Genomic DNA, 27522 nt, shown 5'->3' on the forward strand with positions numbered 1-27522 from the left:
TCAAAAGCCAGCACGGAACATCTATAATTCCAGTGCAGGCTTCCCTCGGAGAAGGAGGGAAGAAAAGGCTGTAGGGAAGTCGAGCTGCTGTTAGCCCCCTTGCCTGCCAGCGCCACTCAGGCCCTGGCGCCCACGCAGATACCCCACCCCTTCCCTGGGACAGAAGGGCAGTACCTCCAAAAGGCCCCTGGTCAAACCCCACAAGTGGGGGTCTCTCCTGCCACAGGCTGAGGGGCCCTACCGCCCCCTCCCCGCCCCAGCCCCTGACTGGGCCTGACCCATCATCGGCTCAGATATTACTTCTTCCAGGATGTCCTCCCTGGCGTCCCAGCTCAGAACTCCTACAGCCCATGGCCTTCTAGTGCCCTTGTTGATCCTGCCCCTTTGTCCCTAGGCCCCTGGGGGCAGGGATTGGGTGTCTGGGTCATCCCTGGGCGCAGCAGGACCTCAGGAAATGGGTGTGGAGGGAATGAATGAGCGGAGGAATGCACTGCCCCTGTCAGGTCTGAGGCTGGAGCCAAATTCTCCCCTGGGGCCTGGCTCCTCCTCCTCTGTCACAACACACCAGCCTCCGGGCAGACGGCAGCCTGAGAATGGTGTCAACAGGTCACCAGGGCGCCTGGCCACAGCCACACTCAGTGCAATCTGGCCCTTTGGCAGCTGAGAGCTTCCCTCAGCCTCGCTGCACCTGCTCCCGCAGACTTCCTCTCCAGTCCGTGCTGACAGCCCATTAAGCTGTCGGGGACATGGCTACTCCTTTTTTCCCAGGACAGGCACACACGTGGAGAACCATAGAATCTAGTGATCCAGCCACTGAGCTGTGTGCATGCCGTGTGCCTGGGAGATAGGGTCCACTGCCCGAGAGGACAAAGGGCCCATGTCTGAGGCTGGGAGTGAGACAGGGAGTGAGCCAACTCTGCTATTTCCAGGGACTGGAAGAAGAAAGAGGAGCCGCAGCACCCAGTCTGCCCAAGTCTGGCACTGGGAGGGAGCCTGGTTGTTTCCTGAGACCTGCTCACTTTGGAAAAGCACAAGGAGGAAATTAAACATCATGTTAACCTGCCGTCTCTCCTCCAGGAGCCTCCTGGCTGCCCTGTTTCTCCCGGAGTCAAGGCCCAGAGTGTCAGCTGTGGCAATCCCTAGTTCAGAGTCCAGCAGGCCACTCGGACCCTCCTATACACTGACCAATTCCCAGGGGTCAGGGGACCAGATCCCTCACTCTCAGGACCTTTCCCAAGGGCAGAGGTAGAAGGCACAACAGGGAAGGTGGTATGGCTTGTCTCCAACGCACAGCCTGGAGCTGGCTGGGTCCCAGCAGGGCAGGAAGGTCTCTGCCAGCCTCCCTCCCAGTGTGCACAATCCCGCCTTATCAGAGTGGCGGCTGTGGGCCGAGTCACATCCGTGAGGCTGTTCCTACTGTCCCAGACTGGCAGCAGGTCACAGAGTCTCAGAGAGATTCACACACAGAAGGTCTGAACCTAGGTCTGTCTCCGGATGCCAACATTTTCCCTCTGAATATCACTAACCTTCCAGAGAAATCTTCTACAGCCTTCCTTGGTCTACAGACCACGGAGGAAAGGGAGGCGTGGCTGAGAGAGAGGTGCTAGCCACAGGAGGGGGAGGCTCAGGAGTAAAGTACCCACAGAACTCTCTGCTTGAGTTCCTAGACACTTTCCCTTTCATTCCACCCTTCATAAGACCCCCGTAGCCCAGGACGTCAGAGACCCAGGAGACCCCTACTAGACAAAGGGATACAGAAAAGACTGAGAAACCAACCCTCAAAGAGGAAGGAACCCTGGGGACATGTGGGAGGGGGGAAATCTGCTAAGCAGGGGCTTCAGCTGGTGAAAGACCACAGACAGGAATGCCGAGTGGACTGGGGCTTGGCCATCAGGTCTTGAAAGAAAGAAGGTCGAGGAGGCTGCTGACAATATCCACTTCCCTTCTTGTAACATAAGCCTCATTATATGTAGAGTGGCTGTGTGCCTGGTGGCCAGCTAAAACACTACTTTTCCTAGTGGTGTGGGTCATATGGTTAAGTTCTGGCCAATGAGATGTGTGGAACTTTGAGAAATGCTGCTAAAAGAGATCGTTTTAGCTGAAAGGTATGTTTGGTTTGTTTGGTTTTGGCCCTCTTCATGCTTCCTCTTCCTGTTGTCAGTTGGTTTGGAAAGTAGATGGAATGGCTGGAGCTCCAGCAACCACATTAAACCATGAAGTGATAGAAGCCAGCACTAGAGATAGCTGAACAGAAAGCTGGGAACCCCAGGACTGTCTACCTCTGGACTTCTTTTACATGAGAGAAAAAAATGCCTGTTATTTAAACCACTGTTATTTAGTCGTTGTTGGATTTCTTTTTTAATCCTCACCTGAGAACTTTTTTTTAATTGGTTTTAGAGAGAAAGGAAGAGAGAGAGAGAGAGAGAGAGAGAGAGAGAGAAACATTGATGCCAGAGAGAAGCATCCATTGGTTGACTCCCACACACGCCCAGACCAGGGATCATACCATCTGGACCAGAGATCAAACCCACAACCTACATATGTGCCCTGACTGAGAATCGAACCTACAACCTTTCAGCCATGGGATGATGGTCCAACCAACTGAGCCACAGAGGCCAGGGCCACTGTTATTTAGTTTTTTATGTTACATGCAGTCAAAGCTAATTGTTACTGATCCAGATGGTTTTCCTTGGTATTCTGCCTGGGTGCTTTTCCTGTTGCCCTCACCGTTCCTTCTAAGCCTGTTTGGTGGAATCCTCTGTCTTTGCCCGCCCTCCACAAGCTGATGTTCTTTAGACATCCTTACAACGGAACATTGCTCAGCAACAAGAAGAGACAAACTACGAACACAGGCGACAACAGAAGTGAGACTTACAGACGCCTGCGGGCTCTCCCACTAAGTGAAAGCAGCCAGGCACAAAAGGGCCTATCCTATGTGGTTCCACTTACGTGAAGTTCTCAGACAAAAATAATCTATGGCTAAAAAAAAATAGCGGTTGCCTCTGGGAGTGGGGTAGGAACAGGAGTTGACTGTAAGGGGCACAGGGAACTTTCTGGGGTGATGGAAATGTTCTGTATCTTGATATGGACTTGGGGTGCACAGGTGGATTCATTCATCAAATAGTACACTTAAGATATAAGTGTCTGCAACTTACTCTGAAACACATAAAAAATAAGATGGGTTGGTGGTGTTCAGAGGGATGGATAGATGTGCGATAAAGCAAGTATAGAAAAATGATAATTATAGACTCTAGATGATGGGTGTGTGGGTGTTCACTGTACAACTCTTTAAACTTTTATGTGTGTTTGAAATTTTTCATAATAAAATGGTGGGAAAAAATTGGTGTTCTCCAGGCTTGTCACCTCTCACTGTGCTCCCTCTCCCAACTCTTCTTTACGTTCCAGGACGAGGTCTGGGCTGCAGACCTATCTCTCTGACTGTTCCCTGAACATCTCCGCCTTCTGTGCCAGCTCGCTCAGGCTGGAAGCCCAGGAGTCATTTCAGGTTCCTCCCTCTTCCTGCTCCTCATCTCCTACCCCCTGAACTATCCCCACTCCCCACCCTGCCGCACACCCTCACCCGCTCTCATGGGGGCAATGCCGACACTCTTCCCTGTTCAAAATTTCACATTTCCACATTCACTTCAAGGTACAGCCCAAACTCCTCAGTTCAAGGCCCCTCGTGGTCACCTGACTTCACTTTTACAGGGTCATACTCTGCTGCCCTGTAATGTCGGACATTTTCTAGGTCCTTGTAGCGGGTTGGACAGTGACCCCCAAATGTGTATGTATGCGTGAATGTGACTTGGGAACAGATCTCTGCAGATATGTTACGGTGAGCATCTCCAGATGGGATTACCCTGGATTAGCTGAGTGGGTCCGAAATCTGAGGATGTGTCCCTAGAGGGAACAGCAGGGGAGAAAACGCAGACCCAGAAGGAGGCGTGTGAGGACGGAGGCAGCGACTGGAGTTATGCATGGAGTCGTCAGGCCCGGGAAGACGCAAGCGAGAATTCTGCCCCGGGAGCCTCGGCCAGGAGCGCGACACTGCCACACTGTGACTTTACTCTGGCCCCCAGACTGAGAAAATGAATTCCTGTTGTTTCAGGCCACCAAGTTTGTGATCCTTTTTTTTTACGGCAGCCCTATGAAATGAAGAGTCCCCAAACACGCAACCCTGTTTCCCACCTCTGGACCTTTGCACACGCTGCTCCCGTATTTGGAACAACCTCTTCACCCCTGCCCACCCAGTGAAATCCCATTTGGCCTACAAACCCAGCTCAGCTGCGTCCTTCTCCTGGGAACCTCCCATCTCCTGAATAGATAAAGCACTTTTGCAAATCAATGAAAAAAATGAGAAAGTTGAGGTGAATACCTCAGCTTTCCAAATGAGTTAGAGAAATGAACAGAAAATTTAAAAAAGAACTACAAGTGCCCAAATGCAAACTTCTATTTTTTGCAATTTTTCTATCAAATCAGCAAGGATTTAAAAAAATACTGAGAGTTGTCAGGAACAGGCACTCTCAGAAGCTCTTGGAGGGCACGTATAACTGCTACAGCTTTTCTGGAGTCAATTTGGCAACTGGTATCAAAGCTTCAACAGTTGGTACAGCCTGCCCTGGCTGGGTGGCTCCATGGCTAGAGCATCACCCCAATATGCCAAGGTTGTGGGTTTGATCCTCGGTCAGGGCACATACAAGAATCAGCCAATGAATGCATAAATAAGTGGGACAACAAATTGATGTTTCTCTCTCAAATCAATAAATATTTTTTTTAACTGTTGGTACAGCTTCTAACTCAGCACAGTCCAAGACTGTGTCCTAAGAAATTAATTCTAGATGTACATAAAAATAGAGTTAAGAGATTGATTATTCATCACAGGGCTGTTCATGATTGTGAAATATTCAAAACAACCTAAATGATTAATTACAGGGAACTGGTTGAGTAAATTAGGGTGCATCTCCGAGATGTACAGCTATGCAGCCATTAAAAGTGATATGGATGATGTACATCATCTTATTAAGAGAAAAAGGAAATTAATAACAGTACGTACAGCATGGCATTATGTTGGAAAGAAATAAAAATGTCTGTACGTGCATAGAATAAAGCCTGCAATGCGACAACACAAATCAATTGTAAAACACTCAGCCCTGACTATTGTGGCTCGATGGGTTGGGCATCCAGCTGCAAGGCGAAAGGTCACTGGTTCGATTCCCAGTCAGGGCACACACCTGGCTTGAGGCCAGGTAACTGGTTGGGGATGTCCAAGAAGCAACCGAACGAAGTTTCTCTCTCACATCAATGTTTCTCTCCCGTTCTCTCTCCCTTCTGCTCTAAAAATAAATAAACAAACTCTTTTTTTTAAAAAAAGGCATTCAGGTTCTAGGAAGTCGAGAGAAATTAATACATGTTCTTTTCTCTCTAGGACACTAGCAGACACTGCTTGTCTCCTACTCAATACCCACCTTCCCTTCCTCCCTGCTTACTTTACGCTGGCTTCCTGTCAGGCGGCAACGGACCCGCTCCCAGGCGAGATACCCACTTTCTCCGCCTCTCTCACAATCAGGAGCAGCTATTCGACATCGTTCTGATCGACGAGACCAAGTGAAGTAGAATGGGACCTTTTGCTCTGTTAGTTAAAAAAAAGACTTCTCGCCGTGAACTCAGATAGGATGACCACAGCCACAGTGGCCAGGTTGCTGCCATGAAGAAACGATCGAGAAAGAACAGAGACATTTCCCTGATGCTGGGAGGTGCTGAGCCACACTACAAACAGCTGGCCCCTTTTTTTTGCTAAGTGGTTAATATAAGCTCTTACATGATGGGTTTTCTGCCACTTAAAATGAACACATTTCCAGGTGATACCCTTACAGCCCGGGAGAGAAAGGCAGTCCAATAAGCAATAAACACCCTAGATGCTATGACAGAAGGAGCTGATCGGCGAGGCCGAGACGGGGAGGCAGGCAACAGTGTGGGTGAGGGGACGGCTGGAAGGGCCTGGGTGACACTTGAAGGGAGCTGGTTTATCACTGTGGCTTAGAGCAAGGGTGCAGGGCACAAAGCTTAGGTTCCAGTCCGGGCTCCACCACTTTCTGACCTCTCTGTGCTCAGAAGGGGGCCTGGCGCAGGGCAGCCTCTTGCAAACGGACAGTGAATGGTGACTTGCAGGAACATGAAGAGGACGACGGAGGGACTGAGCGCTCAGGGCTCCTGCGAAGACTGAACCGGGTGCTGCGCACAAGGCACTTAGCACGCGGTTAAGCACCCAGCAGGTCTCAGCTGCTGTTATTAACATTATTAATTGCATCTTGAAAGATGTGTGGGTGCTTGCCAGGCAGATGGGGGACATGAGCAGAGTTCTAGGCAACGAGGAGGCTTGGCAAAGGCTCAAAGTGTGAAGCAGCAGGGTCCCTTAAGGGGGCTATAAATAGCGCAGCATGGCTAGAACACTGAGTGAGCAGGCGGCTGAGGGCGCAGAGAGCGCTGGGGAAGTGCCTTAGCCTCCCAAGCCGGGCTAAGAGTCAGGCAGGACCCAGTGGGGACCACTGATCAGGGCCATGCCCGCTGCAGGGTCTTGCCGGCTGCCAATCTCCAACTTTAGATAATTCCTCCCGAAGCACATCTTCCTCTGTTGCGTTGCAATACAGGGGGACCCGTGTGACCTCCTGATCTCCCGGAGTCACCAGACTGGGACCACATGTGAACACAGGGTTACCTGTTCCAAGCCTGTAATGGATGGAGCCCGTGCCAGATGACAGGACATGAGCCAACCGGTGACAGGCCAGGGGGACATGCTCTTTTGCTCCATGTGAAGAGTGGACCTGCAGAGGGTAGGTTCAAACCCAAAGGACCCCGGCCCTCATCTCTGCCCTCTTAAGCTCTGGCAGGCCCAAAGGGCAGACAGGGGTCCCCGAAGAGCTGGGGGCACACAGATGTCAAGTTGTTTATAACCTTCCCTCGAGACTGTCCAGCACCAGCGACCAAAGGACACAGCCAGGATACATCCTGGTACCCCCAACCCTCCCCCAACAGGTGCCGAGGGCCGTTTGGGGGATCTTTCCAGCCTCTTCTTGGACACTCTTAAGAACCCATCAGCGCAGGATAAAGTGCTGGACATGGAGTGGCCCTGTCCTCCCTACAGGGGTGGTACAAAGGATGGCATTAGGTGATAAACTTATTTTCTGCTCTAGAACTGGAAATGGCGGTGGGAGAGGGGAGCCTTGGGAGAACAGCCAAGGGATGCCCAGGCCTGACCATCAGTCCCACGGACGTAGCATTAAAAGCCTTCGGAGAACATCAAAATTCTCTGTATGCCACACGCTGCATCGGGGGTGGCAGAGCAACCAGGCGCAGACTTCGCTCCTGCCCCCCAGGACCTCCCCGAGTGGCCTCACGCACCCTCACTGCCCTTCGTGACAGCACCAAGCACTGAGCTGTGCCCTGCCTCACCTCACCCTCAGAACCCCTGTGCTGGACGAACCTCACAAACATCACGCTGAGCAAAAGCAACCGGACACGAAAAGCACGGGCTGGTAGGACCACAGTTGTGTAAAGTTCGAGACCTGGGGGGTGGGCGGCGGGAGGCAGTGAATGTTGACTGGGAAGAGGTATCGGGGAACTTTCTGGAATGCTGGAGATGTTCTGTATCTAGATCTGGGTGGTGGAGAGACAAGTAGGCCTGTGTAAAGGTTCATTAAGCTATCTGCTTCACATTGATGAACTTCAAAAACTTTTAACAAAAGAAAAAGGTAAACCAAGTAAGCACTACCACTGTGAGGAAGCGGGGTGGGGGGCGGGGAGCTAAGTCGCTCGCCCGAGGTCTAACAGCTGCAGGGAAACCAGAAGGCACACAGCTGGTCTGACTCCAGCCCCGCCCTTTCACCGGCATAACCGGGGCTCACACAAACAGAACGAACTGCACAGGCAGGTTGTTCTGGGAAAGAAGCGGCCCGTGTTGGGTCTGGAGGAGGAAGAGACCACCTGGAGGAGGGTGTGAGGGGCCTTGGAGCAGAGGGAGGAAGAGCCCGGCCCCAGCCAGGGGCAGCGCTGCACACGGGTGGGTCCCGGCTGAGCCCTTCGCTGTCACCACCTGGCTGGCTCTGAGTCCCTCTATCTTTGGTTTCTTCCTTTTGAGATAACAATGCTCACGTCGCAGGCTGGTTGTGAGACGACATTAAATAATGTCTCGTAGGCTCAACCACCTGGGCAGCCTCTGGCAGAACAGTTCTCAACAGAGGCCACACTGAAGGAACAAGAGAGCGGACACCTTCCTCTGGGGCCCCGTGACCCCAGCTGACCACTGGGAGCCCCTCAGTGGTAGGGGCCCTTCAGCGAGGACCAGCATCTTTCCCATGGACAGGCCACCCCCCCACCCCCCAGCACCTTCCGTTCTGGGGCAGATGGAAGAGGAAGTGGGGAGCGAGGACAGCATGGAGCGCACAGGCTTCGAGTCAGACCCAGGTTCCAATCCCAGTATCACCACTTGCCCTGTGACCTCGGGCAAGCTACTTAACCTTCCAGAGGCTCAGGTTCCCCCTCTATAAAATGGGGCCAACACACAAGGACTGTACCTTATGAGGTTTTTTTGTGGGTTCGCAAAGAGAAAGTATATGCAATGCAAGGCACCTGGCTGAGGGCGAGCGCTAATTAACAGTGGCTATCGTCATCATTACTACCCTGGTCCTCTTCCTGAGCAGTAAGTGCCCTCAGGGACCTCCTAGTACTTGAAAAACGAAAAACAAAACCAGGGCTTTAGAGCAGGCCTCCCTCCGTCAGCAACTCAGTTGTTCACTGGTCGGCCTACATTTACTAGGTGCCCCTCCAGGCCCCTCAAATAGTTTCAAACTTAAACTTGAAGACACCAGTTCCAACCTTTGCGGCACACTGGAATCCCCTGGGGAGTGCGGAAGCCACCGGAGCCTGGCTGTCAACCCAGAGATCGGTATTGCGTCGGTGTGGGCTGGCGGGGGCAGCAGGGCTGCTGAAAGCTCCCTGGGTGACACCAACATGCGTTGTAAAGCTGAAAACCACCAGTTTATGACAAGCACCTTGAGGTCAGATGGGACGAAACTCTGCAACAGCCGGGGAAGCCCCAACAGCAGGACTACACGAGAGGCACAGGAGAGGTTTCCTGTAAGAGGCAGGGTTTGAATGAAGTCTCGAGGACTTGAAGGTTGGCCTAGGAGGGGGCAAAGAGGTGGGCAGAAAGGGCCTACTCTGATGGTAAACGTGGGCAGGTAGGGAGGGCAGCCCGTGTCCCATTCACGCTGGGCCCTCAGCCTCGGCCTACAGCATGCGCCTGGGCCACAGGATGGCCGCTCCTGTCCCTGAGGCCTTCAGGTAGGCCTGGAGCAAGGAAATGAGCCCAGCAAAGGGACAACTGGAAGACGGGGCAGTGACGACGCAGACACGAGAAGCTGGAGCGCTGGGTTCTGGCTCCGCCCCTGCTGCTGGGAACTGACTCAAGGCCCCCAGCCGTGGTGTGGTGCCGCTCAGCCTCTCTGGTTGCCATGGACACATGACCCCCACTCCACCTCCAGGCTCCCTCTGGGAGGGAGGCAGAGACGGTGGCCTCCAGGAAAAGCCGGGGCTCCAAAGTCTGAGACAAAGGAAGACTAGGTCTTGGATGTCTGCACCAGGGCCAGAAGCGGGGAGAGGATGGGGGCCTGCCAGTGGGCCCGGGGCTGAGAAGGGAAAGTGTCTGCGTCAGGGTCCAAGCTCAGAGGGGGATCGGAACGCTGTTATCAGAGGAGGGTTATCGGAAGTGTTGTACAGTCCCGTCCCCCCACCCTCCCCACGCAAGCCCACAGCTGGGATCTCATTTCATCCTCACACCCCAGGGAGGATGTCAGAGTAGAAATTACTCTCCACTTTACACAGGGGGCAACTGAAGTTCAAAACTGTTCTGGGTCCTGTGCAGGGCCACCTGGCTAGTAAACTGAGCCACAACTTAAAGCCTGCTCCTTCCACCAAGTCCACTGCTTCTGGTACTTTGACAACATCTCCCACCCCGGCAAGAGGGGCTTAAAATTCCCAAGTACTCTGTAGGAAAAGTAGTTACACGCCCACTAAATATATAGCAATATTGGTGCAAATGGCAGTTTACTTCATGTGTAAATAAGCAAGTCAGTTATTCCACAAACATCTCCTCATCATATTACGTGCCAGACAGAGTGTCAGGAATGAGACCCCAAGCAAGACTCGGCACCCCCACCTCTACTACCAGTAGCCCATCAGCCAGGCAACAGAACACAGTGCGCTGAGCCCCCCTGGTCGAGGTTGGCTGGATCTGAGTTCTACTGACTTCCTTCTGGCCAGTCACTCATTTTCTGGGAGTCTCATGGTACACGGGGTGTCACAGCTGCCCTGCCCCTTTCACAGGGCTGCTCCGAAGAGCCAGGAGAGAGACCAGACAAGAAGAGTATTCCATCAACAGTAGAGCATTCCATCAGGCAGACCAAAAAAAAAAATCCTCTAGGAAGTCAAATCATCTGGACTTCGGTATATTCTGGCTTCCCCACTAGGTGGCAGGAGTCTGGAGAGCAAGGACCGCCTCTTCGGTTTTGGTCTTCGGAGGCACCCAGGACTGTATTCACTATAGCAGGTGCTCCGGGACTGCCCCGCTGGCTGATTCGGGTCCCTGAAACTCTTCCTACTCTCTTCCCTCTCTCCCCGTATCAACCAATCCAATTATGTAGGAGATTACTCTGACAAATCCTACGGGGCTCCAACGGTTGTTCAGAGTTAAAAGCTTTGCTATCATTTAGAGTGGAAGGGCAGATAAAGTGCTTCCCAGATAAGGTCAAGTTAAAGGAGTTCATCATCACCAAGCCCTTATTACACGAGATGTTAAAAGGACTTATCTAAGAAAAAGATAAAAAATATGAACAATAAAATGACAACAAACTCACAACTATCAACAACAGAACCTAAAAAAATCAAAAACAAAAACAAACTCAGCAAACAACTAGAACAGGAACAGAATCACAGAAATAGAGATCACATGGAGGGTTATCAGTGGGGAGTGGGAGTGGAGAGAATGGGGGAAAAGGTACAGGGAATAAGAAGCATAAATGGTAGGTGCAAAATAGACAGGGGGAGGTTAAGAATAGTATAGGAAATGGAGAAGCCAAAGAACTTATGTGTATGACCCATGGACATGAACTAAGGCAGGGAATGCTAGTGGGAGGGTGCAGGGCAGAGGAGAATAAAGGGGGGAAAATGGGACAACTGTCATAGCATAATCAATAAAATGTATTTTAAAAATATATATAGTATAAAAAAAGAGTTAAAACCTTTGACTTGCTTCCTCTTTCCCCTCTGAACCACCATGAATTGATAACAAGTAATGACCCTGGACTGATTTGATTTGAGGTTCAGCTCTTCCTCCCCTCCCGGACATGCTGGTGAAAAATGCTTGGTGAGGGGGAAGCAGTCAGGAGGCGATGAGGAGGGAGAATCAAAGGACCATTATGACAATGACCTTCAAATCCAATCCCACTTACCAGCCGCCTGGGATGGATGGCCTCCTCGGAGCCCCCTTCTATATATGGTTTCATGAGTCCTTAGGGTATTTATGAAAAATTAAATGACTCTCAATCTAGTGCTGAGAAGTAGGAAGGGGCAGTTCAGAGAACAGATAAGTAATGGAAGGTCCAGGGAGGCCAGTAAGGTGCTCGAAGCTGCCTTGCGTGCTGGTAGTAGCCAGGATCAGAATCTACGACCCTTGCCTTCCACTCCGGGAGCTCCTTTCAATCCCAGAGCCAAGTGGCTCCAGGCTCCCACCCTGCTCTGCAGAAGTCAGCCAGGACGTTCCCAGCTTGCACTCGCTTGCACAGCCTCACACATACACCCACAGAAACACCCCGTGTCTCTCTGCCATCGCTCTCAGGAGGCCCGACTCGATGTTGTTCAACTCAAGCTGCTTGCTGGCTCTCCACACTGAGCCTCTCTGGACCTTAAAAATAATTCTTCTATTGAACAGAGCCATTAGAGGGCACCTCAAACTTCATGTCCTCCTCCCCTCCGGAGTATCAGTGGTTTGGCCTGTTCCAGCTTGCTTCTGCCACCCACTGTGGAGAGATGAGGGGACCTCCCCAAGTCAGTGGCCTCTTCCTGGAACATCATCTTTCCTCTGGGGCATGCACACGTGAGGGCTGAGCTCAGCAAAGGCAGTGTGGTTCACCCAGCCAGCTCACTTCTGCTCTTTGTGCACATGCACAGAAATACACTCACACACACAGGCACACTCAGGCCAGAGACAGACCCACTTCCTTATGGCCCTGACACCCCTGACTCACATTGCTCTAGTCAGCCCTCGTGCACAATTCCTCATTCTCCTTCTCCCCCTACTGCAGGGACCTTGAAGGCCATGGGTTCCAGATGGTGCAGCTTCCATTAAGCTGGGTACCGAGTGAACTTGTGGAGCAGAGGCCCCTGCCCACCTGTGATGGACCAGTGTGAGCAATCAGTAAACCTGGCTTGTGTTAAGTCATGGGGGTTTCAAGATAAAGCTGGTTCTGCAGCATAACCAGCTACTCTAACGCTCCCCCACTTCCTCCATGCAAGTTCACCAGCCAGCGCCAGTCTCAGAGAAGCTCCACATGTACTTCCCAATGCATGACAGTCCCTTTGTCTTAACACCACCCATGCTGGGCTCGTGGTGAGCCCCAGCCATCCTCCTCCTGTTCCGGGGAGAACCAGGAACGCAGCAACCTCCCTGAGGGCTGAGGGAAGGAGCTCTGGAATGCCCTCAGTCTAGTGTTTGGGGGCAGAAGGTGGCAGCAGAGGGCCAAGCCTTCCCCTGGTGACCTACCCACCACTCTCCTGGGGCTGAGTCAGGGGGCCCATCCCTGACCAAGTTCCAAGGACGGCCTATTGCTGATGTGTGAAGTAAGCCCAAAAGCAGACTGGGACACACTCATGTTCATTGCAGCGTCATTCACAAGACCCGAAAGGTGGAAGTGCCCCAAGTGACCAATGAGGAAGGGACAGATACAATATGATCTATACATACAATGGAATATTATACAGCCTTGAATAGGAAGGAAATTGTACAGGTGCGACAATGCGGATGAACCTTGAAGACACTGTGCCAAGTGAAATAAGCAGTCGCAAAAAGACTGTATGATTCCATTTATATGAGATACCGTATTTTTCAGACCCTAAGACGCACCTAGGTTTTAGAGGAGGAAAATAGGAAGAAAAGTTTTGAAGCAAAAAATGTGGTAAAATATTTAATAACATCCTTTAAAGCAGAAATCCTGTAGTGAGCCAGGTAAGCTACATTCGGACTAGAAGATGCACCCCCCTCTTCCTCCCAAATTTGGGGGGAAAGTGCGTCTTATAGTCTGAAAAAATACGTTACTTAGATAGAGTAGTCAAATTCATAGTGACAGGGGTCAGGTGGCGGTTGCCAGGGGCTGGGGGTGCAAGGATGAAGGGGGTGTTCATGTTTAACGGGCACGATGTTTTGGCTTCGCCAGATGGGCAGTTCTGGAGATGACGGCGGTGACGGCGGCACAACGGTGTGAACGTGCTCAGCGCCACTGACCCGCACACTCACAAATGGTTAGCAATTTAAATGGTATGTTATTTGTACTTTACTACAATTTAAAAAATAGAAAAAAATACAACTTGTCTTAAAAAGCAGGCAGTCAGTGGAGGAGCAATACCAGAGACGGAAACTCTCTCCTGGGAATTAGCAGGGCCAAGGGGACTAAACCAGGCCCAGAGTCCACTCAGCTTCCAAAGAGGGCTTTGGAGTCGCCTGCGTTACCAAGGCAGGTGCCACCTCCACAGCTCCTTTCTGCTTTGCTGCCAACTTCCTGGCACAGGACGAGCCTGGCTGTGGCCTAGGCAGGGGCTGCCAGGCATTTGTCAGCTCTGATTGCAATATTCCTTCCCCTACCCAGCAGCACCTGGGCACTCACTACAGAGCTGACTTGCCCCACACCCAACCAATGCCAATGCCAATGTCTCCAGGAGCATGCAGTACACCCCAGGGGGTTACAGCTGAAAAATGAAACTTCCCCTTACCCCTCTGCTACTTCCCGAGTCCTCCACTCAGATCCACACAGCATCGTCCTTCCAGCTGGCAGCAAGCGATGCCAGCCTTATCTCCCACAGGAAGGCAGCCTCCTCCAAGAATCAAGCTTAGGACTAGACATAGCCCAGGGGTTGATGGAATAGGGGATGGAAAGGAAAAGAGATATTTGAACTTGGCCCTCAAAACAAGAGCAGTTATAGACCACAGGCCAGAGAGGCCAGAGAAGACAGGCTGAGAGAGACAGGCACCAGGGCCCACAGGGCCTGGCGGGACCTGCCCTGCCCCAGGTGTTTACATTGGAACCACCTGTGCGCAGACAGACCAGCGGGATGAGGCCAGAGCAGCAGTGGCCAAGGTCAATTACCTCTACTCCCTGGAGAGTTCCTAGAAATGTCCTTTTCATGCCCAGGCACGTGAGCAGGACAGAAGGGGCACAGTCCCCATAAAAATCAGAACTTGGCTGATGTTAGAGGCCACATCTCAGGCACAGTGCTTACGTGCAGGCAAGTGGACACACCCTCGTCTCCCAGGAAAATGAAATCAAGATTCTGAACTGAGGACAAGAGAAGAGGTGCAAGGTCTGGAGGTGTTCCCTGGGAGCCTTGAAAGACTATAGCGCTGGTTCTGGAGTCAGGTGGTGGTAGTTTTGGAGCCAGGCTCCCCAAATAAAAATCCCAGTTTTAGCTGTGTGATCTTGGGCAACTTGCTTAACTTCTCTGGGCCTTAGTGTTCTCCTTCATAAGGCCAAAAAGTCCATTACGTTTTTCTGTATGATGGCTCTAATAGTGCTTAACTTCAGTTGTCCTTAACTTCATTAGAAACAATTTTGTTAGACTGCATTGTGACAGCTGTCATATCAGTGTGCATTTAAAAACAACTTATCGAAATGGGTGAATTCTTGTGCAGCCATTTTAATATTGAAGATGGAAAAAAACAGGCAACATTTTCAGCATATTATGTTTTATTATTTTAAGAAAGGTAAAAACACAACTGAAAGGCAAAAAAAATTGTGCAGTGTATGGAGAAGGTGCTGTGACTAACCGAATGTGTTTGCGAAGTTTCTTGGTACTACTGACATTTGGCCAAAAAATTCTTTGCCGTGGGGCTGTTTTCTGCACTGGAAGATGTTTAGCAGCACCTCTGGCCTCCACCCACTAGAGGCCAAGAGCAGGAGACAGCCGACATACTCAGAAGATCCAAATCAATAAAGTTGTTGGTGAAAATGAAAGATGTGCCTTTTATTTTATGAAAGAAAAAAAAGTAACGGACTTTTTGGCCAACTCAATCCCGACACTGTCTCGTGGAGCTTTCGTGACAGTGAAACAAGTTAGTTCCAGCAGGCATCAGAACAGTGTCTGTAGTAAGTAATGCAGTAAATGATGTTAACGCTTATCCCTGGTGACACCGTCATTATTATTTCCCCCCACAGTCCCGGCCCTGGGAGAGACACTGAGAGGAAGCCCGTTTGTCTGGTGTCTTGAGGGACTGGAAACAGCTGCACACTGTGTGGGTGGCACACAGGTTACCTCAGCACCGAAAGAGCCACAAGAGAACAGCCCACACACCGCAACCATGTCCCACTTTCCCTGCCTGCTCCTCCTGGGCCACTGTCCGCTCTTAGTTCCAGGTCTGACCTCCTTCCGGGAGCCTGGAGCCCTTCAATAGTTAGGAAGCTACCCAGGTAACAGTCTACGGTTCTACGCCAGAGAGGGCAGAGCACCCAGTCCCCTGGGAACCACAAAGGCAGAGAGAGAAGAAGAGCACAGGTTCAGGTCTCCCTGGGCCCCACAAATGCACAGGTGCAGCCTTCAATGCACAGCAGCTCACAGGTGCAGCCCTGAGCCTCCCCTCCCATTGCTGGTGTATCGGTGTGTGTATGGGGGGAAGTGGGTGTGCGTGTGCATGTGAGCACACACACACACACACACTCCTCTGGGGGGGCCATGCAAGTTAACTCGTTATCCTGTTTCCAAAAGGGAAGAGCATAGACAGTAGAACATTTTGGTCAAGAGTCCATGCGCTGCTGGACCAGACTGCCTGGGCTTGAATCCCAGCTCTGCCTTTCTTACCAGCTTTGTGGCTTTGGTCATATCACTTAACCTCTCTGTGTCTGTTCCACGTGCAGAATGAAATAACCGCATTCACACTCCCAGGGTTTCTGTGAGGATGAAGTGAGTAAGTACATCTGAAGTGCACTTGGAAGAGTACCAGCACCACCTCAGCATTAACTGCTATCACCAGGCCTCATAAGCTCAGCGAGTCGGAGCTCATGGCTGCCAGGCTCTCACAGAAACTCCAGTTCTCCTCTGGTTCTACATCCTAGGCTGGACCCTTCCCTGCCGAGAACTCAGCAGACAACGAGTCCCACCCCGGTGGGCTTTAGGCAGAAATCCCACACTCAGCCTATGTACCAAGGCTGGGCTTTGGCGATGCCCTGCCCTGACCTCACCAACTGCTGCCTGGGTTTTCCTCGGTCCACAGGCAACACCCACATCTCTCATTCTTCCCGCTGGGAAACCGGAAACAGCTCCAGCCGACCAGCCCACACACACACTGTGCTTTCCTCTGGGGCGAGACTGCCATGGTTTTTCCTCCAGAAGATGCACAGTGTTTCTCTACTGGACATCTCAAGATCTGCTGATTATAGGGGCATCTGGAATCCAAGAGAACACTGGACATGACGCCCAAAGGTTAAGGTTTAACTGTTTGGACAAGTCCCTTAAACTCTCTGGGTCCTTGAGTTCGCCTCACTGCAGAATGGGACAGCACTCCCTACCCTCCAGAGCGGAGGCAAGGAGGAGATAAAACGATGCAATAGTGTCCAGTGCAGCGCCCGGCACACAGCAGGTGCTCCACGCGGCTGGAACACGACCTGTGCGACCTTCTTTCCCATCATAGGCGAAGTGTGAGGAGAGACCTGAGGTGCTGTGCTCATTTGGCCGGGCAGTCTGTCGTCTTTAGCAAGATGATGATGAGCTGTCAGGTGGCTCAGGAAAAACTCATGGCGCTGCCTGGACGGGTTTTGTTACTGGGCCTCGGAGCAGCCCTCTGTGCTGGGTTACGCTTGCGTCCTGGCCTCCTCCCTTTCCCAGAAGCTGACTTATTTGCTCAAATCACCCACCATCCCCTGAATTAGGCAGAAGGGCCAAGGCAGCCACTTGTGTTCTCTGGTCACATGCGCACACGGCTTTGGGAGCAGCTGCCCCTTCGTGCCACCTAAGCAGATGACACATCTCCTGGTGGAAGAGCTGGGAATACAGGCTCACAGACTCATGTGCCTATCACATGACAGCATCACTAGGCAGGAAAACCACACCCTGTGACTAACTCGTCCTTCTTACTGGGTTGAGGCCTAGTGGTCACCATAGCAACAGGCTCCCGCTCCAGCCTACCAGGCGGGGCTGACGCAATTCTCAGGCAGTGAGCAACTCCAACTCAAACAGCGCTGTTCCCACTCAGGGGCGGGCAAGTGGGAGAACAAATGAAGGGGGAGGAGACGGACACACGCCCTACAGAAACCTCCGCTCTCCCCCCCAGTTCTCCTGCGAGGGGCTGGGTCCAAGGCATGTGGGCCCTGAAGAGAGCAGTGGATTCCCCTCCCGTGTCCCTAACAATTGTGGTGCCGCCGCAGTGGCTGCCACTTCTGGGAGATCCATCTGCAAGGCCCTAGGAGATCTGGAGAAGTGGGACGCAGACAGCACCGCCCATGGGCCTCGCTGCCATCATGGGCCCCTTCCCCACCTTCTGAGCCAGCACCCTCCCCGCACTCTACCAGCTAAGCACCCCCGATTCCCTCAATTAACAGGAAGCCCAGCTCTTTAGCATTCAACAGGTACAGCTTTACCATTCTCTGCTCAGTGGTGTCTCTTGCTGCACTTGCAGGAGAGCACCCACAATCTGGAACGCCCCTGCCAGCTACAATTCCCCCAGGCTGCCGCCATGCCCGTCCTCCTGGCTCTCCATCCCAAGGGTCCCTGGCTGCCCTGGGGATTGTTTTTCTCCGGCTGGAGTCAAGGTAAGACAGCAGTTCTATAAGGAGGACGCACTGGCCAAGAGCCACCTGACTTCTTACTGCATCAAAGGCTCCCAACCTCATGGAACGAGCACTCAGAAAGGGGGGACAAGTCACCCAGTTCTACTCCCCCACCCCCCACCCCCCACACACTATGGAAACAGGGAGGGAAGCTCTGTTAGGAAGAGAGCTTGGAGCGCTAGTGGCCCTCCCACTCTCTAGGCTCCCGGCGCCTACCCATGGATGCAGCGCTCTCCCTCCCAAGGCTGCTGTCCGGGTGAAGATGCCTCTAGTGCCAGGTATGCAATGCTCTCCCTCCTGCAGGCCCCCGTCCTCTCCATCCCGACAGCCACTTCCCCCCTGTGCTCCCTCCTACCCGGCCCACATCAAGGGCATCATCTACCCAATCAGGAGCTGGGCATCAGCACAAACAGGCCCTGCTCTGGGACCTTGTACCCTGAGCTGGGAGATGTGCAGGCTTGCGGGTGGAGGGAGGGAAAGTAGGTCTCTGGGGGCCCCCTCCCTGTGAGCCCTCTGGGGCCAGCCACACGGGGCCCTCCCAGTGGTCACCCTGACAGAAGTGGGAAGTGATCATCTCCAGGGGCCATCGGGGGATGGCGATCTGCTGTGGCATGTCCTGGTAACGCGGCCTGCGGGAGCCCCCGGGGCTGCCGAGAGCAGACCGGCGGAGCAGCTGAACTGTCAGAGCTGGAGGTGGCTTTCCAGATCTATGGGTCCACGGAGTGGATTCGAGAGTCCAGAAATGAACACGTCCACGCATGGTCAACCGGTTTCCGACCAGCGTGCCAGGACCATTCGGTAGTTTCTTCAACAAACGGTGCTGGGACAACTGGATGGTCACCTACAAAAGAATGAGGTTGGACCCTTACCTCACACAATATACAAAATTTAACTCAACGTGGGTCGAAGGCCTGAGCGGAAGAGTGAAATCTAAAACGCTCGGAAGAAAAGAGAAAGGTAAAGCTCCTGACAGTGGGTTTGGTGACGGGTTCTTAGACGTGGCGCCGAAAGCACACACCACAAAAGAAAACAGAGAACGGGTCATCACCGAAGTTAAAAAAAACTCTTGTGCTTCAAAGTGACAAGAGAACCCACAAAACAAGACAAAACACTTGCAAATCATGTGTCTGATCAGGGACCTGCAGTTGTAAAGAAACTTTACAACTCAACAACAAAAAGACACACAACCCAACTAAAAATAAGCAAAGCATCTGAACAGACATCCCTTCAAGGAAGGCAAAGGCGGCTCCCTTCGCTTCACTCACAGATAACTCTGTGCACCTGCCGTGTGCCAGGCACCGTGCGAGGCCACAGGGACGGGGCTGGGGGCAGAGCGCTCGGCCCGCGACCTCGGGGCGCTTTCACCCGACACGCAGACGAGTACAGTTACTACGCGCCTGGTACACGTAGTAACTCACTTAAGCCTCACAATGAGGTAGGGACTCTGAAAGCCTCATTTTATGAATGAGGAAACTGAGGCACAGAGGTCACATGTCTTCCCCAAGGTCACACAGGTGCTGAGTGGCTGAGCTTGGAACCTAAGCAGCCTCGTCCCAGACACTACCCTCTCTCTTGCTACAGGGCACTTCTGCCACACCCAGGGGGCGGATTCAGGCCATAGCCCATAAGATGCAAAACGACAAGGGCAAGGCCACAGCTCTAACATGCCCAGCAGGAGCAGCGAGAAGCCAACAGACACGACAGATGGAAGGATGAGAACCAGAAGGCAGACTGGGCCCGTGCCAAACAGTGTGCAGGCCGACAGCCCTGGTGAGAGCAGCGGGGCCATGCCCTGTGCCTGGCTGCTGAGCACAGAACCCCGGGGCCGTGGAGCCCGACACGGAATGGGGTGCGTGCAGCCACTGCAGGCGGGGCTGTCAGTGCTCACGAGTCAGTCCGGCAGGTGGCCTCTGGAAGGAATGGAAAAGGAGCATCGCGCACGCTAAAGGCAGGCATTGTTTCAGGAAGCTTGTTTCAGGTATTCATAGTGTGTGTGCTGTGTCGCATTGTGAAATGATTTCCCGGCTGTGGATTTTGTCCAGAAGTGGAGGAGTACCATTATTTCTGCTAAATAAGCTGTAGTTTACTTCTATAATGAAATTCTGTGCAGCTTTGACAATGAATAATCTAGAGCTACAGGCAAAAACAACTATGAATCTCAAAAACATAATTTTAAGCAGAAAAAGGCAAGTCACAGAAAAATATTTATACTATGATTGTATTTCTATAAATCGTGGGCAAAATGACACAATTATATTATTTAGGAATGCATACCTATGCAGGAAGCCTCTAAAGAAAAGGAAGAAATAATTAACGCAAAAGTCTGGATGGTGGTTACCTCTGTCTGCAACGGGGGGACGGTGAGGATGAACGTGAGAGGCTGACTTGTGACCCCCAAAACAGATGTTGGAGACTTAACTCCCAGCACCTCCGAGTGTGACTCGCTTGGAAATACGGTCCTTACAGAGGTAATCAAGTTGAAATACGGCCATCGGGGGGGGGACCCTAAACCAATACGACTGACTCTTCTACACAAAGGGGACATCTGGACACAGAGACACGGGGGAGAACGCCAGGTGAAGATGAAGGCAGAGATCGAGGCGACGCACCTACAAACCAGGGAACGCCAAGGACTGCCAGCAAACCACCAGAAGCTGGGAGAGAGGCCTGGGGCAGATTCCCGCTCCCGGCCGCAGAAGGAAGCAAGCCTGCTGCCACCTTGGTCTCAGACGTGGTCTGCAGCCCTGGGAGGCTGCACCCTTGTTGCTTAAGGCCTCGTCTGCGGTAAGGCCTCGTCTGCGGTGTGCTGCACCAGCACACGAACTCAGCGAGGCACGCGGTAGCTTCCCAGGACTGGCAGTGGACTCCTTAAGCTTAACAGAGGGCAAGTGGATGTCGGCTTTGTCTTTATTAAACCAAACCCCGACACTGTATATACTCTCTTGTATCCATGATGTATTTCACATATGAAATAGATAACACCACGTAGGGGTAGTCCAGCCATTACATTTTACCGCTGAGGGCTCCGAGGACCTGGCCCAGGACACATACCAGGGAGCCCCAGAGCTAGAACAGGAGCCCAGGTCTCCGCCTCCTGGTTTGGTGAAGGCCACTGCCGCAGCCAGGGCCCAGAAAAGGGCGAATTCAGCACAGGGACCCCGGAACTCGCAGTGCTCTGGGAACCAGGAGGGGACCTTCACGCTTTTGTGCCATGGCCACAGCAGTTTGGTGAGGCCAATGGCCCCTTCAGAGAAGAATGTTTTGAAATGAATAAAACACATAGGACCACAGTAGAAATCAGTTCTACTGAAATGCTATTCTAGCCATGGGGACGCTGGTGAGTCCAGGAGAAGTAACTGACCAGTGCCTGTACACAGCAAGCACTAGTCAGCAATGGATAGTACTGCTAACATTAGGAGTTACTTCTTTTTCCTTGGGCCTGGGCCAGTGAAGCTGAGGGGGAGATCCAGGGACCCATGCGTCAGAGCAGGGGACCCCTGCAAGGCCTGGACTCGGTGCCGGGACAAGGGATGCTGCTCTGAACTGCAGGCCCATGAGTGAAGCTGCGGGTGCTGTCCTGAGAGAGTAAGTCCTTCAGGGCTGAGAGGGGAGGGACCACAGCAGGCCTTGCCTGGAGCCAGGGAGGCAGGCCCCAGAGGAAAGCACAGACAGGGCCTGGAACAGAGAGCCCTGGGGGCCTGTGTCCACAGCGCCTCGAGTCACATGTACTGCTAAACGGCAGAAAGTGACACTGCGTGCCTCCGTGGTCCCAGCACCCTGCACACATTATATAACTGGATTTATTCAAATGTCAGCTTTGCAACTGCTTGATACGTATAAATTGTATCCCAAATTTACAGAGGAGGAAACTGAGGTTCTAAGATGTAATGACCTCATAGAATCAGTTTCATATCCAGGTCTCTCTAAGGAGAACGTTTAATGCAAAGTAATGATCACTTACTCACTCATAAATCTTCCGTTACAGGGAGATCTCCCAAGGTGGGACACTTATCTCGTGGAGACATTGTAACTTGGTGGAGTTGTTCTTTATCTTTCGGCCTCCAGGGAGTGCTGCTGCCAAGTGCCTTGGGCAACACAAGGAGTAGGTGGTGGCCAGGCCTCACTGCCTTCTAGAGAACCACAGACCCCAGCCCAGGTACGCCATCCCTTCTTAGGTACACAAAGGAGGGGGCCCTCAAATCTCGCCTCCTCTTTAGCACCCATCCTGGGCTTTTCAGAAAGCCACACTCACCTAGAAGTCAAGTCTTTACAACTGGGCCAAGGACACCTGTTAGGTCCTCTTACCAGCCCCCCCCCGCCCCCCGTGTGGGTGGCTAACAGTCATGACAGCATCCCTTCTCTTCTGAACCCCAACCAGACCAATGAGTGCACCTCCGCTGCCAAGGGGCTCATTAGGTGACTCACCCGAAGCCACACAAATATTAAGCTGGGGCTCTGGGAATCAAATCCAGGCTTTTGCAATTTCTTTTCCCTTCACCCACATATCCTTTGGAGATTAGAGGCTCCCCAGCAGAAGTGAGAATGTGTGAGATTCACTTTGTGAAGGGTGCCCCAAAAGTGTTTATCAATGATAACACTGATTGCTTACGCTGGTGTAAAACAGTGTGACGAACATATGTTGTCACCATTCGTCACACCAGCTGATTTTCACAGCAACCCCGGGACGTATGTATACAGGGCAGGTATTCACAACCCTCACCTTGCCCATGGGGGTCAACGAGAATGATTTTACCTGGACACGGGCTAGTTTCCTGGAATGTGCCCCTCCAGGTCCATTCTCCCTGCGTCTGCACCTTGCTTCGTGCCCCAGCCGAGATCTGAGGACGGGAGGGGGGGTGAGGCTGGGATACTTCTCCCCCAGCTCCTCCCTGTGGGCCACCCAGGCCCTGTGCTTCCACGAAGGTTACAGCTCCTGCGAGGAAGCCTCTCAGTCTCTGTGTCTCCAGGTGGCAGAACCCCCCCTTCACCCCTCCACCCTGACCATATTTTGGCCACAGTCCCAGTGTAAGTTCCCCCTAAACTGCCCAGCCGGAGTGTGCCACCTGTTTCCTGCTGGATCCTGATGGATGCTGCACTAAGTAACCAGGTTGGGGACTCTGGTCTCCTGATGGAGGAACCAGGGCCTCTGCCAACCTGCCAACCAGCATAACTGAGTGGTCCCCTGGGGATTTGTAGGGAGGGGACAGGGAGAAAAGGAAGATGGCAGAAAACTGGAAGGAGCCAGTAGTAGAAATAGCAGGCAAAGCTCTTGGTCTCAGGTTTCTCTTTGAATTAACTGGAGTTAACCTTTGGAAAATGTGGAAAGACCACAACACTGAGAAGCAGGCCTGGGGGAGGCCTGAGGCGGGAAGGATTTCCAGCTGGGCTTCGAGCCAAGCAGAGCCACTAGTGCTGCCGACGTGAGCATTCTGGAAACTGGCCTCTAGTCACTAGCTGGGACGCCGGGGCAGCCGCCTTGCAACAGTGGGCACTTCCAGACTGTGCTCCTGGGGTGGGCTGGGGAGGGTGAGGATGGGGCATGTGGTGGCCTGAGAGAGGGAGACTGCGGGCACCTGGTCCTCATCCTGCCTGAAAGAGCAGCAGAGAAGGGAAGACGCCACCTGTTGGTTTCCAGGCCCCCTTTCCCATTCATCCCCCTTGCAAGCACCTGGGGTGGGTGCTGGGACATGGGGCTGTTCAAGGTCACGCTCTGGCCTCCAACCTCACCTCGGCCAGGGGCTCATAGTTGAGCCACATGACCAGACGCTGGGCCGCCCAGAAGAGCAAAGAGGAAGGCTCTTCTCAGAGGTGGGACAATGGCACATGGATTTTCTTCCTTTTACTTTTAGGTGTTCTTTAGTCTTTAATAACTACATGCTTTCACTTCACAAAGGGAAAACAATTCTTTCCTGAGGAATCATGGGGATTCTCAAGGAGAAGGAAGACAACACACGGTGCACAATCAGGTGTGAATTGACACACCTGAAGGGGACCTGGAATTGGGATGTGCAGGCATGAACCTCAGACAAGCCTGGGGCCTGGGCCCGTTAGGGACACTCACTTTATGCAGTCTCTGAACAATTACTCAGGGATGCACCAGGGTTTTCCGCACCCGGTGACAGGTGACACGTGACCGGTGTCTCCACAACATTTGAAGGTGGCAGGCAGGAAGATATGAACCTCTGCTGTGAGCTCCTCAAGCCTGGCTGAACTCTCTCTCCATTCAGGGATCTGGGCGGGGGGAGACGTGGTGGTTAGGGGAGCCCTGGAATTCGCACCTCCCTCTGACCTACTTTGTGAAACATCCCTGTAGGTATCCATGTCCTTGACCTTAAAGAAACTTTACATTTTTAACTGTGGCAGTTGGTAGGCAAGATGCAGCGTAGCGTCCTATTTTAAGAGCAAGAACACAGGGGCCGGGCTGCTTGAATTCACACACGGGCTCATCACCCCCTAGCTATTGATATGCGTCCTTCAGCAAGTCACTCACCTAGTCTGTGTCTCCGGGTTCTCATCAGTAAAGTGGAGGTAAGAGTCTTCTTCATGGATGGTTGTCGAGAAGAAGGGAACGAATACACGGAAAGGGCTTGGAACAAGGTGGGACGCAGAGCAAGTGCCGGGCAAGTGACAGGCACGGTTGCTGGCATTTGTCTATTAACCACGTCATCATTTTGGGGTCTCAACTCTCCAAGGACAATCTCAGCATTTCTGTGACAACCCCACAGAAAGTTCTCAGCAGCTTGGCCTCTAGGGGCCAGGGGCGGCAGGAGGAGAGAAGAAGGTAATGAACACGAGGCACTTCCGTGGGTCCCGTGCTAAGTGTCACATGCATACCATTCAATCCGGTGAGAGGGACACCAGATAAAAGGCAAGACATCCAGTAAAGTCTGAACCTCAGATGAGTAACAAATAAGTGTGTGGTGTGAGTAATTTGGTGGGTCCCAAATTTTGTGTGGGATATACTACTAGTAAAAAAATTGTTGGTTATCTAAAATTCAAATTTAACTGGACACCCTATAGTTTTATTGGCTAAAGAGTTTGGCAACCCTAGCGGCGGCATTGGTAAGGTTGTTCCCATTTTATAGGTGGGGAAGATGAAACTCTAAGAGGCGAAATACATCATCCGAGGTGACTGTCCCAGCAAATACTCAAAGGCTGTGCTCCTGCTCTCTGCAGCTGCACTCTTCCTCTCAGAAGAGGGAATTCCAGGCGCAGAACTAGAGAAACTGAGCCCTCAATTACCTAACCACAGTCAGACCACGCTCCCCAGCCCCTGGATGGAGCCGGCAGGAAGACACATTATTTTTTCCCAGAGAGAGGGAGCTGTTGCTCCCCAAAACCAGTGCACCAGGGAGCCTCCCTGCAGGGGGCAGGCAGCCAAAGAAAAGGACCTCCCAACCAGGGCTGCAGTCAGCCAGGGTGGCACCCACCACCCTTCCGGGAGCTACCCCTGCCTCGGGCTGGAACCTGGAAGCAAAAAGCCCAGGAGAAAACTCAGGAAGCACCAAAGGAAACCCCTCCGGAAGTCCTGAAATATTTTGACAGCCAGGAGAGAAAACTTTAAAGTGAAAGCAGCTCTCAGAGTCCCAATGGTGGGTGGGGGGGTGGGGGAGCACCAGAGTCCAGAGCCTGACCACAGTACCCTGGCAGCCTCGGTCCTCGGTCACAGGGCCACCTCTCCAGAGCTCAGGCAGGAGGCCCCTGGCCTCCTCAGGCTCCACAGAGCGCCCCCCACACCGTCCCGGGAGGGGCCCCCTGTACTCCGAGAGGGAGTTTCGCTTCAGTCATTCTCGGCTCTATTTTTACTCAAAGGTGGCAAGAAACAATGAATGTTCAAAGAAGGACAATTCAGTCACCTGATTCCATGGCTCTGCAAGGCCAGGGACCAGGGCTGACCTCTGCTGGGAGCAGGGACAGGGAAGGGTTCCAGAAACCTCTTGAGGGCTTCACTACAGGACCAGGTGTCTAGGTCTAGAGCCTACTCCCCGGTTTGTGACTTCTCAAGGGGGTGACATTCAGCCTCATCTCTACCTGGCCAAGAAAGACCAAAAGGTGTTCCCCCAGGCCAAGGAGCAGCACGCACATAAAGCACCAACTGTGAGGGCCATGGTGTGTCCCGGCAGCTGCGAAGAATTCAGTGCGGCTGGAGGATGGGGAGGGCCGGGAAGTGAGGCTGGAGGTGGGCGGAGCCAGTGTCTGAGAGGCTCCCACACTATGTCAAGGAGTTTAGCTTTTATCCTACAGGAAGGAGGGAGGTATTAGGCTGGTGAGTGGCTGAATCAGATCCCCCAGGAAGGCTTGGAATAGTTTAGGTCCTTCCTACCCAGCCTGGGCATCACCTGAGGGCTTATTAGAAACATCAAATTGGAGGCCCTGCCCCAGACCTGCTGGACCAGAGTTTGCATTTTCACAAGAGTCTCCAGTCTAGGTGAGGCCCTGAGTCCCGAGTCCCCTCTGGGGCAGAGGGCGGGTCCCCAGCTCAATGTCTCCAATGTCCTTCCCTGACTGCCCTTCCACTCAGCTCTGCCCTCCTCACACCTCCCTTGCTCCTGGCAGCCCTTGTGCTGGAGCAATGGCCCTCAGACCCCCAGGGCATTCCCTGTCCCCTTAACTCCCAGCCACAGTGTGTCCCAGCTCCTGCACTCCCGGGGCTCAGCCGGGTATTGTGGGAAGGGAGAACGCCCGTGGTTAAGAGCCGGCCCGAAAGGGACTGGGCGCGCAGAGGAGCTTTTCAAACGCACGGATGCCTGGGCCCCGCCCAGGTTCTCACCGGGCTTCGGGCGCCTCTGGTGAAGAGCACAGGCTGAGCCTCCATGGAGAGGAGAGACGGGTCCAGAGCCCAGCGAGGCCTTTCATCGGCTGTGTGACCTTAGGACAGCAGTTTAACCACTCTAGAACCTTTTTCAAAAAGTTTCCTGACCCAACCCTGGCCGGTGTGGCCCAGTTGGTTGGAGCATCATCCCATAAACCAAAAGGATGCAGGTTTGATCCCTGGTCAGGGCACGTGCCTGGGCTGAGGGTCGGGTCCCCGGTCGGGGCGTGCAAGAGGCAACCTATTGATGTTTCTCTCACATCGATGTTTGTTTCTCTCCCTCTCTCCCTCCCTTCCCCTCTCTAAGCATGTCCTTGGGTGAGGATTAAAAAAACAACAAATAAATAAAAGTTTCCTCATCCATAAAACTGGATAAAAAGAGCTGGGACCTCCCTGGGAGGTTAAAGATTAAAGGGGACATTGTTTGAAAAGTGCTTAAAGACACGGCTGGCACTCTGTCAATGGCCGCCTTTGTTACTCTCCTCCGCGCCTCTAAGGAGTTTAGAGTTTGGCAGAGAAGAAATGACAACAGACACGAAGCCCTGCACACAGGGCCCGGCACAAACAACTGCTCTTTGAGCTGGTGATCTGCACCGATCTCTTACTACAAAATCCTAAGCATGTAATTCT

General features: G+C 52.7%; 1 protein-coding gene across 4 annotated transcripts in view; it reads right to left on the reverse strand.

Moving 5' to 3' along the window:
* The window catches only part of ABR (ABR activator of RhoGEF and GTPase), a 173596-nt gene that overhangs the window by 93219 nt on the left and 52855 nt on the right, over positions 1 to 27522 (reverse strand). Inside the window, exon 1 of one of the 4 annotated variants that reach the window (XM_045199151.3) lies at positions 18297 to 18373. The exons of the other annotated variants lie outside the window; for them this stretch is intronic. Within the exon in view, the coding sequence (XP_045055086.1) occupies positions 18297 to 18300 (4 nt within the window). The 5' untranslated portion in view covers positions 18301 to 18373. Of the gene's footprint in view, positions 1 to 18296; positions 18374 to 27522 lie in introns of those variants that run through there. 4 annotated transcript variants of the gene reach the window in all.

The sequence above is a fragment of the Desmodus rotundus genome, chromosome 9, assembly GCF_022682495.2.
Source record: "Desmodus rotundus isolate HL8 chromosome 9, HLdesRot8A.1, whole genome shotgun sequence".
Taxonomy (NCBI): Eukaryota; Metazoa; Chordata; class Mammalia; order Chiroptera; family Phyllostomidae; genus Desmodus; species Desmodus rotundus.